Below are 15,140 nucleotides of genomic sequence, written 5' to 3'. Positions count from 1 at the left end.
AGTCAGATAAAGCTTATGATATTTATGTTATTGTTATTAACTAATTGTTATACTAATCAAGTCAGATAAAGCTTATGTTATTCATGTTATTGCTATTAACTAATTGTTATACTAATAAAGTTAGATAAAGCTTATGATATTCATGTTATTGTTATTAACTGATTGTTATACTAATCAAGTTAGATAAAGCTTATGTTATTCATGTTATTGTTATTAACTAATTGTTATACTAATCAAGTTAGATAAAGCTTATGATATTCATGTTATTGTTATTAACTAATTGTTATACTAATCAAGTTAGATAAAGCTTATGATATTCATGTTATTGTTATTAACTAATTGTTATACTAATTAAGTTAGATAAAGCTTATGCTATTCATGTTATTGTTATTAACTAATTGTCATACTAATCAAGTTAGGTAAAGCTCATGTTATTCATGTTATTGTTATTAACTAATTGTTATACTAATCAAGTTAGATAGAGCTCATGTTATTCATGTTATTGTTATTAACTAATTGTTATACTAATCAAGTTAGATAAAGCTTATGATATTCATGTTATTGTTATTAACTAATTGTTATACTAATCAATTTAGATAAAGCTTATGATATTCATGTTATTGTTATTAACTAATTGTTATACTAATCAAGTTAGATAAAGCTTATGATATTCATGTTATTGTTATTAACTAATTGTTATATTGATCAAGTTAGATAAAGCTTATGTTATTCACGTTATTGTTATTAACTAATTGTTATACTAATCAAGTTAGATAAAGCTTATGATATTCATGTTATTGTTATTAACTAATTGTTATACTAATCAAGTTAGATAAAGCTTATGATATTCATGTTATTGGTATTAACTAATTGTTATACTAATCAAGTTAGATAAAGCTTATGATATTCATGTTATTGGTATTAACTAATTGTTATACTAATCAAGTTAGATAAAGCTTATGATATTCATGTTATTAACTAATTGTTATACTAATCAAGTTAGATAAAGCTTATGATATTCATGTTATTAACTAATTGTTATACTAATCAAGTTAGGTAAAGCTCATGTTATTCATGTTATTGTTATTAACTAATTGTTATACTAATCAAGTTAGATAAAGCTTATGATATTCATGTTATTGTTATTAACTAATTGTTATACTAATCAATTTAGATAAAGCTTATGATATTCATGTTATTGTTATTAACTAATTGTTATACTAATCAAGTCAGATAAAGCTCATGATATTCATGTTATTGTTATTAACTAATTGTTATACTAATCAAGTCAGATAAAGCTTATGTTATTCATGTTATTGCTATTAATTAATTGTTATATTGATCAAGTTAGATAAAGCTTATGTTATTCACGTTATTGGTATTAACTAATTGTTATACTAATCAAGTTAGATAAAGCTTATGATATTCATGTTATTGTTATTAACTAATTGTTATACTAATCAAGTTAGATAAAGCTTATGATATTCATGTTATTGTTATTAACTAATTGTTATACTAATCAAGTTAGATAGAGCTCATGTTATTCATGTTATTGTTATTAACTAATTGTTATACTAATCAAGGAAGATAATGCTTATGATATTCATGTTATTGTTATTAACTAATTGTTATACTAATCAAGTTAGATAAAGTTTTTGTTATTCATGTTATTGTTATTAACTAATTGTTATACTGATCAAGTTAGATGGAGCTGATGATATTCATGTCATTGTTGTTATTTGTATTACCTAATTTAATGTTACATAGTTTAACTTTTTAACATTTGTACATTTTTAGCTACTTTTATAATAATTAATTGAGAATTGTTGAGAAAAACAAGACATATAGCACTTATCTGTTTAACTTTTTATTGTCATTGACTGTCCTGCATTGTTGACCCCAGTGCCACAAGTCCATGAAACAAGTTTTTTAATTAAGTAAATGATGCATGGAAGAACACAGAACAATGACATGCCAACTGCTTAGAAAGTTGGGTATCTGTCAGAACTAAGTTGAATTTCCCAGTTACGTTCTGATGGGAAAATTTCTCATCATTAAATTGTCAATTATCTGTCTTATCACATGGCATGAAACATATTGGAATCAATCAGTTAAAATCTAGGATTTTAACTCATGTTATGCATGCATCACATACTCTTTGATAACATTACCATGACAGGTATTCTCGGTATAAATACTGCCTCACATACTTTTTGATAACATTACCACGACAGGTATTCTAGGTATGAATACTGCATCACATATTCTTTGATAACATTACCATGAAGTTATTCTAGGTATGAATACTGCCTCACATACTCTTTGATAACATTACCATGACAGGTATTTTAGGTATGAATACTGCCTCACATACTCTTTGATAACATTACCATGACAGGTATTTTAGGTATGAATGCTGCCTCACATACTCTTTGATAACATTACCATGACAGATATTCTTGGTATGAATACCGCATCACATATTCTTTGATAACATTACCACGACAGGTATTCTAGGTATGAATACTGCCTCACATACTCTTTGATAACATTACCACGACAGGTATTCTAGGTATGAATACTGCCTCACATACTCTTTGAGAACATTACCATGACAGATATTCTAGGTATGAATACCGCATCACATATTCTTTGATAACATTACCACGACAGGTATTCTAGGTATGAATACTGCCTCACATACTCTTTGATAACATTACCATGACAGGTATTCTAGGTATGAATACTGCCTCACATACCCTTTGATAACATTACCACGACAGGTATTCTAGGTATGAATACTGCCTCACATACCCTTTGATAACATTACCATGACAGGTATTCTAGGTATGAATACTGTCTCACATACCCTTTGATAACATTATCATGACAGGTATTCTAGGTATGAATACTGCCTCACATACTCTTTGATAACATTACCACGACAGGTATTCTAGGTATGAATACTGCCTCACATACCCTTTGATAACATTACCACGACAGGTATTCTAGGTATGAATACTGTCTCACATACCCTTTGATAACATTATCATGACAGGTATTCTAGGTATGAATACTGCCTCACATACTCTTTGATAACATTACCACGACAGGTATTCTAGGTATGAATACTGCCTCACATACCCTTTGATAACATTACCATGACAGGTATTATAGGTATGAATACTGCTTCACATACCCTTTGATAACATTACCATGACAGATCCACTGTTTATAAATGTGTAATCACTCATGATGACAAGAAATCCACTTTGAGTATAAATGTATCTCTAGATGGTTGGTATTAGTATCAACACCTTTACTAATAAAGCAGAGAACAATGTTTCTACCTTCTTCAGGTTAACAAAGAGAGAATTTGCAACAGACTATTTCCAGGCACATGTGTTAAGGATAGAGTGTAATGGAGTGCAGGATTTTAAGGGGAGTTGCAGTTAGACATTAAGTTATTAATTATTATAGGTATAAAAGTGTTCCTTTATATTGGTTTAATTTTGGTTGTAATTTTTGCTGTTGTATAAGTAGGGTTTCTTTGATTTTGCATTTGTTTATATTTATTTCCCTTCCTGGTATATGGGTTATATTGTGTTTATTTGGTTTGCAGTGTTCAAAAATGTGTGAATATGTTTTTTTGTGTTCTTTGAATCTGGTTTCAATTTTCTGCTTGTTTCTCAGAATAAAAGTCATGACAGTTGTTGCATTGTATTTTATAAACAGTGTTGGTGTTGTGAAATTTGCAGAAAGGAAAACTAAGAAACAACCTCACACAAAAAGATATTAATTCCATACACAATTTAAAACAAGATAATAACATCAAAATTCTTAAAGCAGATAAAGCACTGCTGTAGTTTTAATGAACACAAATGAATACTTTCAAAAAATGAACATCTTATCAGATAGAAACAAATTTAAACTACTATACATAAATCCAACAAACACATAAAAACCAATTAAACAAAATACTATTACAAATGATAAAAACAACACAATCTTAGAAAAACTTTATTCTTACCTACAAAGGACTGACTCATGCACACCAGAACTATATGGTGCCCCCAAATCTGATTGTCCTCTATGACCCATAGTGTTGACCTAGGAGTCATTTAACTACAACTTCAGTAAATACATAACGTGGACATTTTGTCAATATGTCACATCAGCTGGCTCCATTTTGAAAGACTCTGTTAACTTTAAATATATTCTTAATGAACTAAATCGTAAGTCCTTAATGGCCAGTTTTGATGTAATTTCTCTCTTCACAGAAGTCCCAATCACTAAAGCCTGCATAATAGCTTTAGAACTTTATATCCAAGATCCCAACCCCAGCAACCAATTAGCAGCCCTTATAGAATTCACTTCCACCAAAACTAACCTTATGTTCAATGACCAAAACTACCTACAATAAATGGCCTAAGCATTTTTATCATTTTTATGATAGAGATTGAATCACAAGCAATCAATTCAGCCTTATTCCCACCACTATACTGTGAACAGAGAAAAAAAAAAAAATCACAACCTCAAGATCACAAGAACTGGTACACAAATCAAAACAAAAATCCACAGAAAAATCACCTATACTGGGTTATACATTCTCAGCACATGAAACAAAAAAATTCAACATATCAAGAAAGTAAATAAACAGCCATGAAACTATACTCATCCAATAAAATTAACGATGAAATTGACAAAATAAAACAACACTTCATAACCATTAATAAATTTCTTCAAAAAACCCATGGAAAAAATTATACACATACACCTAGATTGACAACAATAAACCCTAAGATACAACAAACTACAAAACCTTACATTGCTGCATACCATATGTTTCTGATATTAGCAAAAAAATAACCAACATTTGGAAAAAAACTTGCAACAAAACACAACATTCCAGTAAACACCAAATTTATTCAAAAACCAGGTATGAAACAAAAGTCTATACTGTGTAAAACCCCTTTGTATGGATTCTTGTACGTAGTGAAGGGACCTTTCAGGGAAGGTTCTGTTCTTTCAGTTTACCTCTTCTGTTATCTTAACATTCACTAATGTGTTTGCCATGCATGGTGTCCTGTGAAGGGGAGGAGAGGATCTTGGTGGTTGAGGGGTCCAATCTTAAACACCACTTCAGCCTTAAATTCCTGTAGATGGGTGGCCTTGGGGTGGCTCCCCTTGTGTTAATCAACTGGCTCTTCATTGGTTTGGCAGTACATTGGTTACACCATCTGTTTCCTGCTTCTCTTGCTATTCTGATTGTTTTTAACTGTATTTTGCAGGGGAATGTTTTTTCTGATGCCTGGTGCCAGGCTATTGTCCTGCCTGGGAAGGATCCAAAGATTCCTTCAAACTATTGTCCAATTGCTTTGATGAGCTGTCTCTGTAAGACCTTCGAGAGGATCGTTAATGCTCATCTTGTTTGGCTCAAATCAAACAACTCCCTTTCATCCACCCAGCATGGGCTCCGATGATAGTGCTTCATCATAGACCACCTGGTTCGACTTGAAATGTTAAATTGAGAAGCCTTTCTCAAATAACAACATCTTGTATCAATATTCTTTGACATTGAGAATGTTTTTGATACAGCATAGAGGTATGGCATTTTGCAAGACCTCCATATATCTTGGTCATGTGGTCATTTGGCCAATTTTATTAAAAATGTTTTAATGGACAGGAGATTCCAAGTTCATGTGGGTTCAACACTTTCCTGTTCTTTTCTACAAGAACTTGGAGTCCCTCAAGGCTGGATTTTAAGTGCCATACTTTTCAGTATAAAGATTAATGCCATCACTAAACAACTTCCTCTTACTGTTACAAACGGGCTCTATATTGATGACTTTCACATCTCATGTCAGTCGTTGATCATGAGGTATATTGAGCAGCAGCTACAGACTGCCCTCAATCATTTATTGAAGTGGACCACAGCAAATGGTTTTAACTTCTTTCTCTCTAAAACTGTTGCCATGCACTTTTGTCATCAGTGGAGTATTCACTCTAATCCTGAACTCCATGTCAGTGAAGTTGCGCTTCCTTTGTTCCCTGAGGCAAAGTTCGTAGGGTTTATTTTTGACCATAAGCTGACCTTTGTACCACACATCAAGCAACTATGAGTCAAATGTACAAGAGCACTGAGCATTGTCCGTGTTTTCTCTTCCAATACTTGGGGAGCAGATCAATGTTCTATGCTAAAGATATATTGTGCTCCTATTCAATTGATACTGGACTATGGCTTTGCCAAGACCTTGGCCTTGAAAATGCTGGATCCCATTCATCATCAGGGGCTTTGTCTCTGGATTGGGGCTTTCCACATTTCCCCAGTCTAGAGTTTGTACACAGAATCTCACAAACCTCCTCTCCACCTCCGGCTTGTGCATATGTCTTTATTGTATACTTCAAGAATTTGATCTTACCAAAGTATTCCACTTGGTTTTCTGTTTTCCTTCCTCAGTAGGCCATGCTGCTTCAGAACAGATGATCTGCCATTGTTCCTTTTGGCCTTCATATCCAGGCATAGTTGGATAAAATTTGGTCTGTCCTTGGTTAACCATGCTGTATCCACTGGTCAGCCCATTCCATCATGGCTTCTTACAGTCCCCAAATGTGATCTCAATTGGAAATACTGTCTGTTATTTGTTGAACATCTTTCGAACCATCCTTCCATTCCTATTTATACAGATGGTTAAAAATCAGGGGACTTTGTGGACTCTGCCATAGTTCGATTTGAAATTAGAAAATGGCTGTAATGTCAAATAACTTGAAACAAGGACTGGAAAGGCCAACTTTAGGTGACTGATGCTGTTGTTTGAACTACCTGTTAGCCAGGTTGGTGAGTTATTGTCAAACTTTTTCTACAAGTCTTTCAAAACTTTTATTACTTTATTTCTGAAAATGGCTATAACATCAAATAACTCAGAACCAGGACTGGAAAGGCCAACTTTAGGTGACTGATGGTGGTTTTTGAACTTACCTGTTAGTATTCCTGGTGAGTTATGATAATTACAGTTATGTAACAGAAAGTCCTTTACAACTTGTATTACTGTAACTTTTCTCTTACCACTGTGGACTGGATGTAGACATTGGTTTTAATGCTATTTATGTTTTTTTAAACTTTTTTGTTTTTACCTTCATTTCCTTTTATGAATTTTTCTACATTTACTTTACCTTTACCTTTTTACCAGATGTTTAGTGCAGATAGCCTAGCTGCTTTGTGCCATAAAACACCAAACCAACCAACAAACCAGTTATGTAAAAATTACACTGACAAACACAACACCACCATTATTTATAAAAAACAATGCAACAACTACCACAACTTCTATATTGGAGAAACAAGCAGAAAATGGAAACTAGCTTCAAGGAACACAAAATAAAACCTTCACATGTTTTTGAACACTGCAAATCAAATAAGCACAACAAAATCATAGAAAACACCCAGATACTAAGTAGGGAAACTAATATAAACAAATGCAAAATCAAAGAAGCCTTACTTATACAGCAACTTAAACCAAAATTAAACTACTATGAAGGAATACCTGTAATAATTAATAACCAAACACCTAATTGCAATGCCACCTAGAATCTTGTACTTGTTTGCACTCTTATCCCTATTCCGTTTTGATCAGTTGCAAACTCTCTCTTTGTTAACCTGAAGATGACCTGAGAAGGTCCTGAGATAGATGTCATCATTCAGAGAATAAAACAACAGTATATTCTGTTTTGATCAGATGTCATCATTCAGAGAATAAAACAACAGTATATTCTGTTTTGATCAGATGTCATCATTCAGAGAATAAAACAACAGTATATTCTGTTTTGATCAGATGTCATCATTCAAAGAATAAAACAACAGTATATTCTATTTTGATCAGATGTCATCATTCAGAGAATAAAACAACAGTATATTCTTTTTTGATCAGATGTCATCATTCAGAGAATAAAACAACAGTATATTCTGTTTTGATCAGATGTCATCATTTAGAGAATAAAACAACAGTATATTCTGTTTTGATCAGATGTCATCATTCAGAGAATAAAACAACAGTATATTCTGTTTTGATCAGATGTCATCATTCAGAGAATAAAACAACAGTATATTCTGTTTTGATCAGATGTCATCATTCAGAGAATAAAAGAACAGTATATTCTGTTTTGACCAGATGTCATCATTCAGAGAATAAAAGAACAGTATATTCTGTTTTGATCACAAATACAGTTTATTGACAAATTCTATTACAAATCTCTGCGACATAAACTATATTCGAAAATGATGTTGAAGGCAAAGACATCTGATCATGTTGAGGTATTATTGGCAGATAAAGTGAGAGTTCTTCCAAAATTACCAGATTTTTTGTGTAATAAAATATATATATATACACACATGTATTGTAACTAAAATTTGTAAAATAATTTGAATGATGAAAATAACACAATAAATTAATAATAATTAATAGTTTGGATGTACAATGTGCAAAGAAATATCACACACAACATTACAATTAACATTCAAGTATTTTAGGGTTAACTGCTTCATCTCTTTTCGTTATTAAGAATATTATATTTGTTGTATGTTTAACTGTATTACACTTATATCATCTATTCACACATTTTGTGTTGTGTGTGTAACTTTATTATACTGATATCAGTCTTCCATGCATTATATCTTGTTTGTAACTGTATAAGATTTGCTTGTATAACTCCAAATATAACATTCAGTTTATTCTAAACATTATTCAATTTGTAAGGTATCAGAAATTTGATTATCTGAAACATGTTTTGGCTTAAATTCATTCCTTTATATCAAAATAATAAAAAATGCATCATAAATAAACTTGAATTTCCCTAATTAATATTTTTCTTTACCTTAATAAAATATGATATTGTTTTGTTTATAAATATTTCTGTTTGTGTGTAGGTCATTTTCTTATGTATATGTGTATAATTTTTGTTAAGGAAACAAATGTGATAACCCAGCTCCTCCTGTCAATGGTCAGATGAGATGTCAGTTGAGTCATAGAAATCGTAGAGTGTAAGTACAAGGAATCCTTCTCATACTTGAAGTAGCTGTATCTGTTAATTAAGGATTGGGAGAAAATCTGAGATTTTTTTTTTTACTTGTCTGGATCAGCAGTATTACATTGATCCTTTTGTGACCAGGAACCACAGAAAACTTGGCAAGACGTCTAAACCTTTATTTTTAATTGAAGATGGCTGAAATAACCTTTATCATTAGGTTCAGTATGCTTGATTTAAAATTAGAGACGTTCATGTGTAGAATTTGTTTATGCATCTTTACTGTCTATTTCATCAGTTCAGAATTAAGGACAGTGAAGCACAGGTAGCTTTATTGTCTTGTTTGTTCGTTTGGAGTTATTCACAGCTAAGTGCAGACACCTTGTGTTCACATTTTCAAAACAAACACAAATAAGTTATTACTTTATGGTGACCTTTTACTGCATCTCTTTACTCCTTGCTTAAAAATATTAAATATTTTTATTGGTTGCAGTTAAGTGTTATACTAATTTTTTATAACTGAATGTGTCCATCCTATTAATGTTAGGTGTGTATATTAATAACTATTATATGAAAGGTGTCTTAATAATGCCAGGTGTGTACAGTGATTACCATTACATGAAAGGTATCTTACTAAAATCAGGTGTGTACAGTAATTACTATTATGTGAAAGGTGTCTTAATAATGTCAGGTGTGTACAGTGATTACCATTACATGGAAGTGTATCTTACTAAAATCAGGTGTGTACAGTGATTACCATTACATGAAAGGTATCTTACTAAAATCAGGTGTGTACAGTGATTACCATTACATGAAAGTGTATCTAAGTCATGTGATGTGTGTACATTAATAACCATTACAAGAAAGGTATCTTACTAATATTAGGTGTGTGCAGTGATTACCATTACATGAAAGTGTATCTAAGTCATGTGATGTGTGTACATTGATTACGGTTACATGAAATGATATCTTACTAAAATCAGGTGTGTACAGTGATTACCATTACATGAAAGGTATCTTACTAAAATCAGGTGTGTACAGTGATTACCATTACATGAAAGGTGTCTTAATAATGTCAGGTGTGTAGAGTAATTACCATTACATGGAAGTGTATCTTACTAATGTTAGGTGTGTACATTAATAACCATTACAAGAAAGGTAACTTACTAATATTAGGTGTGTGCAGTGATTACCATTACATGAAAGTGTATCTAAGTCATGTGATGTGTGTACATTGATTACTGTTACACGAAATGATATCTTACTAATGTCAGGTGTATACACTGATTACTGTTAAACAAAATGATATCTCACTAATGTCAGGTGTGTACACTGATTACCATTAGATGAAAGTGTACCTAAGTCATGTGATGTGTGTACATTGATTACTGTTACATGAAATGATATCTTACTAAAATCAGGTGTGTAAAGTGATTACCATTACATGAAAGTGTATCTAAGTCATGTGATGTGTGTACATTGATTACTGTTACACGAAATGATATCTTACTAATTTCAGGTGTATACACTGATTACTGTTACACAAAATGATATCTTACTAATGTCAGGTGTGTACATTGATTACTGTTACACGAAATGATATCTTACTAATGTCGGGTGTGTACAGTGATTACCATTACATGAAAGTGTATCTAAGTCATGTGATGTGTGTACATTGATTACTGTTACACGAAATGATATCTTACTAATGTCAGGTGTTTACAGTGATTACCATTACATGAAAGTGTATCTAAGTCATGTGATGTGTGTACATTGATTACTGTTACACGAAATGATATCTTACTAATGTCGGGTGTGTACAGTGATTACCATTACATGAAAGTGTATCTAAGTCATGTGATGTGTGTACATTGATTACTGTTACACAAAATGATATCTTACTAATGTCGGGTGTGTACAGTGATTACCATTACATGAAAGTGTACCTAAGTCGTGATGTGTGTACATTGATTACTGTTACACGAAATGATATCTTACTAATGTCAGGTGTGTACAGTGATTACCATTACATGAAAGTGTATCTAAGTCATGTGATGTGTGTACATTGATTACTGTTACATGAAATGATATCTTACTAATGTGAGGTGTGTACAGTGATTACCATTACATGAAAGTGTATCTAAGTCATGTGATATGTGTACATTGATTACTGTTACACAAAATGATATCTTACTAATGTCAAGTGTGTACACTGATTACCATTACATGAAAGTGTATCTAAGTCATGTGATGTGTGTACATTGATTACTGTTACACGAAATGATATCTTACTAATGTCAGGTGTGTACAGTGATTACCATTACATGAAAGTGTATCTATGTCATGTGATGTGTGTACATTGATTACTGTTACACAAAATGATATCTTACTAATGTCAAGTGTGTACACTGATTACCATTACATGAAAGTGTATCTAAGTCATGTGATATGTGTACATTGATTACTGTTACACAAAATGATATCTTACTAAAATCAGGTGTGTACAGTGATTACCATTACATGAAAGTGTACCTAAGTCATGTGATGTGTGTACATTGATTACTGTTACATGAAATGATATCTTACTAATGTCAGGTGTGTACAGTGATTACCATTACATGAAAGTGTACCTAAGTCATGTGATGTGTGTACATTGATTACTGTTACATGAAATGATATCTTACTAATGTCGGGTGTGTACAGTGATTACCATTACATGAAAGTGTATCTAAGTCATGTGATGTGTGTACATTGATTACTGTTACACAAAATGATATCTTACTAATGTCGGGTGTGTACAGTGATTACCATTACATGAAAGTGTACCTAAGTCATGTGATGTGTGTACATTGATTACTGTTACACAAAATGATATCTTACTAATGTCGGGTGTGTACAGTGATTACCATTACATGAAAGTGTACCTAAGTCGTGATGTGTGTACATTGATTACTGTTACACGAAATGATATCTTACTAATGTCAGGTGTGTACAGTGATTACCATTACATGAAAGAGCAACCTACTAATGTTGATGTGGATATTGACAACTCTTAATTTCAAGTACAGCTGTTAATTTCTCGTGTGAATGTTGATTTACAGTTTAGTATTTGTTGCAGGTTACTGCAAAGATTGTTGCTATGGTACAGTTCCCAGAGTGTGTAAAGTGATTATAGAAATAATTACAACTTCAGGTTAACTGATTTGATCATATAATATGAATTTAAGTCAGTCTTCAGTTTCTATTTTAATTATGAATGTATAGTTATGTGTATGAAAGGTTTTGAGTTACTTGATAAAGTGGTTGAAATGACAGTTTTAAAGGATTTTGTTTCTGTTTTCATTGTGAATGTGTGTTTATGTGTATGAAAGGTTTTGAGTTACTTGATAAAGTGGTTGAAATGACAGTTGTAAAGGATCTTGTTTCTATTTTAATTATGAATGTGTGGTTATGTGTATGAAAGGTTTTGAGTTACTTGATAAAGTAGTTGAAATGACAGTTTTAAAGGATCTTGTTTCTGTTTTAATTATGAATGTGTGGTTACGTGTATGAAAGGTTTTGAGTTACTTGATAAAGTGGTTGAAATGACAGTTGTAAAGGATCTTGTTTCTATTTTAATTATGAATGTGTGGTTATGTGTATGAAAGGTTTTGAGTTACTTGATAAAGTGGTTGAAATGACAGTTTTAAAGGATCTTGTTTCTATTTTAATTATGAATGTATAGTTATGTGTATGAAAGGTTTTGAGTTACTTGATAAAGTGGTTGAAATGACAGTTTTAAAGGATCTTGTTTCTATTTTAATTATGAATGTATAGTTATGTGTATGAAAGGTTTTGAGTTACTTGATAAAGTGGTTGAAATGACAGTTGTAAAGGATCTTGTTTCTGTTTTAATTATGAATGTGTGGTTATGTGTATGAAAGATTTTGAGTTACTTGATAAAGTGGTTGAAATGACAGTTGTAAAGGATCTTGTTTCTGTTTTAATTATGAATGTGTAGTTATGTGTATGAAAGATTTTGAGTTACTTGATAAAGTGGTTGAAATGACAGTTGTAAAGGATCTTGTTTCTGTTTTAATTATGAATGTGTGGTTATGTGTATGAAAGATTTTGAGTTACTTGATAAAGTGGTTGAAATGACAGTTGTAAAGGATCTTGTTTCTGTTTTAATTATGAATGTGTGGTTATATGTATGAAAGATTTTGAGTTACTTGATAAAGTAGTTGAAATGACAGTTTTAAAGGATTTTGTTTCTGTTTTAGGTATGAATGTGTCGCTACATGTATAAAGGGTTTTGAGTTCCCTGGTAAACTGGCTGAGATGAAAAGGATATGTAATTCATTTGATGGATCCTGGCGCCCTATAACCGAGTTTCCTGAATGTGAAGGTAATTTTTGTTTTCTGAATTTAGCATTAAACATTTCACAATATTAATCTAGAAAGCATTTATATAGTTAACTATTTGAAAGCACTTGAGTTTTGGGTCTTGTTTGGAAATATTACAGCATTTATTTGTGATCCTGTTTTGTTAACTTCTTAACCAGAATCTAGGAAGTTATTTTTAAATGATACATGCATTTTGTATAATATATTGGAATTTAATACATTATAGTAGCACTGTCTTTATTATCACACCAATTTCAAGAACAGCTTCATATTTAACATGAGTTGAGTAAGTTCATACATACAATTATTATATTATCTTGTAATGCCCACTCAAGAAGTATCAAAGCCAATGTATGTAGTATTCATAATGCTTCAAGTAGACTTGAAGAATGTGATAATAAAGCAGTTATTTGATGAAATAGCAGTATAGCATAATGTTTTGATCTCATATTGTCCAATATTTTATCACAACACAAACATGTATTGTGTTCCTAAACCACACCTTACTACACATTTTTAAAAAGAATCATAATCCTAAATAAATCCTTAATAAAAATATCCTCTCTGAAACATCATGTACCAACTTTAGTTCATTGTAGCATGCAGCTCACTTGATATCTCAGTATACATATGTAACAACATCAGTGTACAATACAGCTTATGACATCTTTGTAAAGTACTGTATGTAGCACCTTCAGAAAGTAAGTTACAGTTTAGTATCTTTATAAAGTTCTGTATGTAGCATCTTCAGAAAGTACATTATAGTTTAAGGTATCTTTATGATGTACCATATGTTATCTGAGAAGTTACTTGGAGTTTAAGTGAATTGTTTGAACTACTTTGTGATGTTTAAGTTAAATTGAATAAAGTACATAATTTTTTAGTCATCACTGACCTATATCTGCTTATAAATTTGATTGAGAACTGATTTAATGTTTTAATGAGGTGTTTGTTGCCTGTTCACATCATTAATTAAATTAAAACAGTGTCAATGTATATTTTCCTAATTTTAACACATCATATATGTATGTATATGGTTCGATGTATTTACTTACTGTAAGTAAAAATCAAAGTTTTAATATTACTTTTAGCTTTCTTATGACCATTTTGTGTTTAATAGTTTTATAGTAAGATAAAAATAGATTCTACTTACTCAAGTAAGTTTTAGGTAGCTAAACAATGATTTATAAGTATGGTGAAATGTTTAATAAAGTAAGTTTTAGGTAACTAAACAATGATTTATAAGTATGATGAAATGTTTAATAAAGTAAGTCTCAGGTAGCTAAACAATGATTTATATGTATGATGAACAGTTTATTAAAGTAAGTCTCAGGTAGCTAAACAATGATTTATATGTATGATGAAATGTTTAATAAAGTAAGTTTCAAGTAGCTAAACAATGATTTATAAGTATGGTGAAATGTTTAATAAAGTAAGTTTTAGGTAGCTAAACAATGATTTATAAGTATGATGAAATGTTTAATAAAGTAAGTTTTAGGTAGCTAAACAATGATTTATAAGTATGATGAAATGTTTAATAAAGTAAGTTTTAGGTAGCTAAACAATGATTTATAAGTATGATGAAATGTTTAATAAAGTAAGTTTCAGGTAGCTAAACAATGATTTATAAGTATGATAAAATATTTAATAAAGTAAGTTTTAGGTAGCTAAACAATGATTTATAAGTATGATGAAATGTTTAATAAAGTAAGTTTCAGGTAGCTAAACAATGA

At 31.0% G+C, this 15,140-nt stretch overlaps 1 protein-coding gene across 1 annotated transcript in view; it reads left to right on the top strand.

Annotated features, from left to right (window-relative positions):
• LOC143234671 (otogelin-like protein) overlaps positions 1-15,140 on the top strand; it is a 40,796-nt gene that overhangs the window by 8,584 nt on the left and 17,072 nt on the right. Inside the window, exons 4-5 of the mRNA XM_076472209.1 lie at positions 8,962-9,037; positions 13,284-13,408. Coding sequence (XP_076328324.1) covers positions 8,962-9,037; positions 13,284-13,408 — 201 coding nt within the window. The remainder of the gene's footprint in view (positions 1-8,961; positions 9,038-13,283; positions 13,409-15,140) is intronic.

The sequence above is a fragment of the Tachypleus tridentatus genome, chromosome 12 (genome assembly GCF_004210375.1).
Source record: "Tachypleus tridentatus isolate NWPU-2018 chromosome 12, ASM421037v1, whole genome shotgun sequence".
Lineage (NCBI taxonomy): Eukaryota > Metazoa > Arthropoda > Merostomata > Xiphosura > Limulidae > Tachypleus > Tachypleus tridentatus.
The sequence above is the reverse complement of the archived record's forward strand: the minus strand, read 5'-3'. Positions and strand labels throughout refer to the sequence as shown.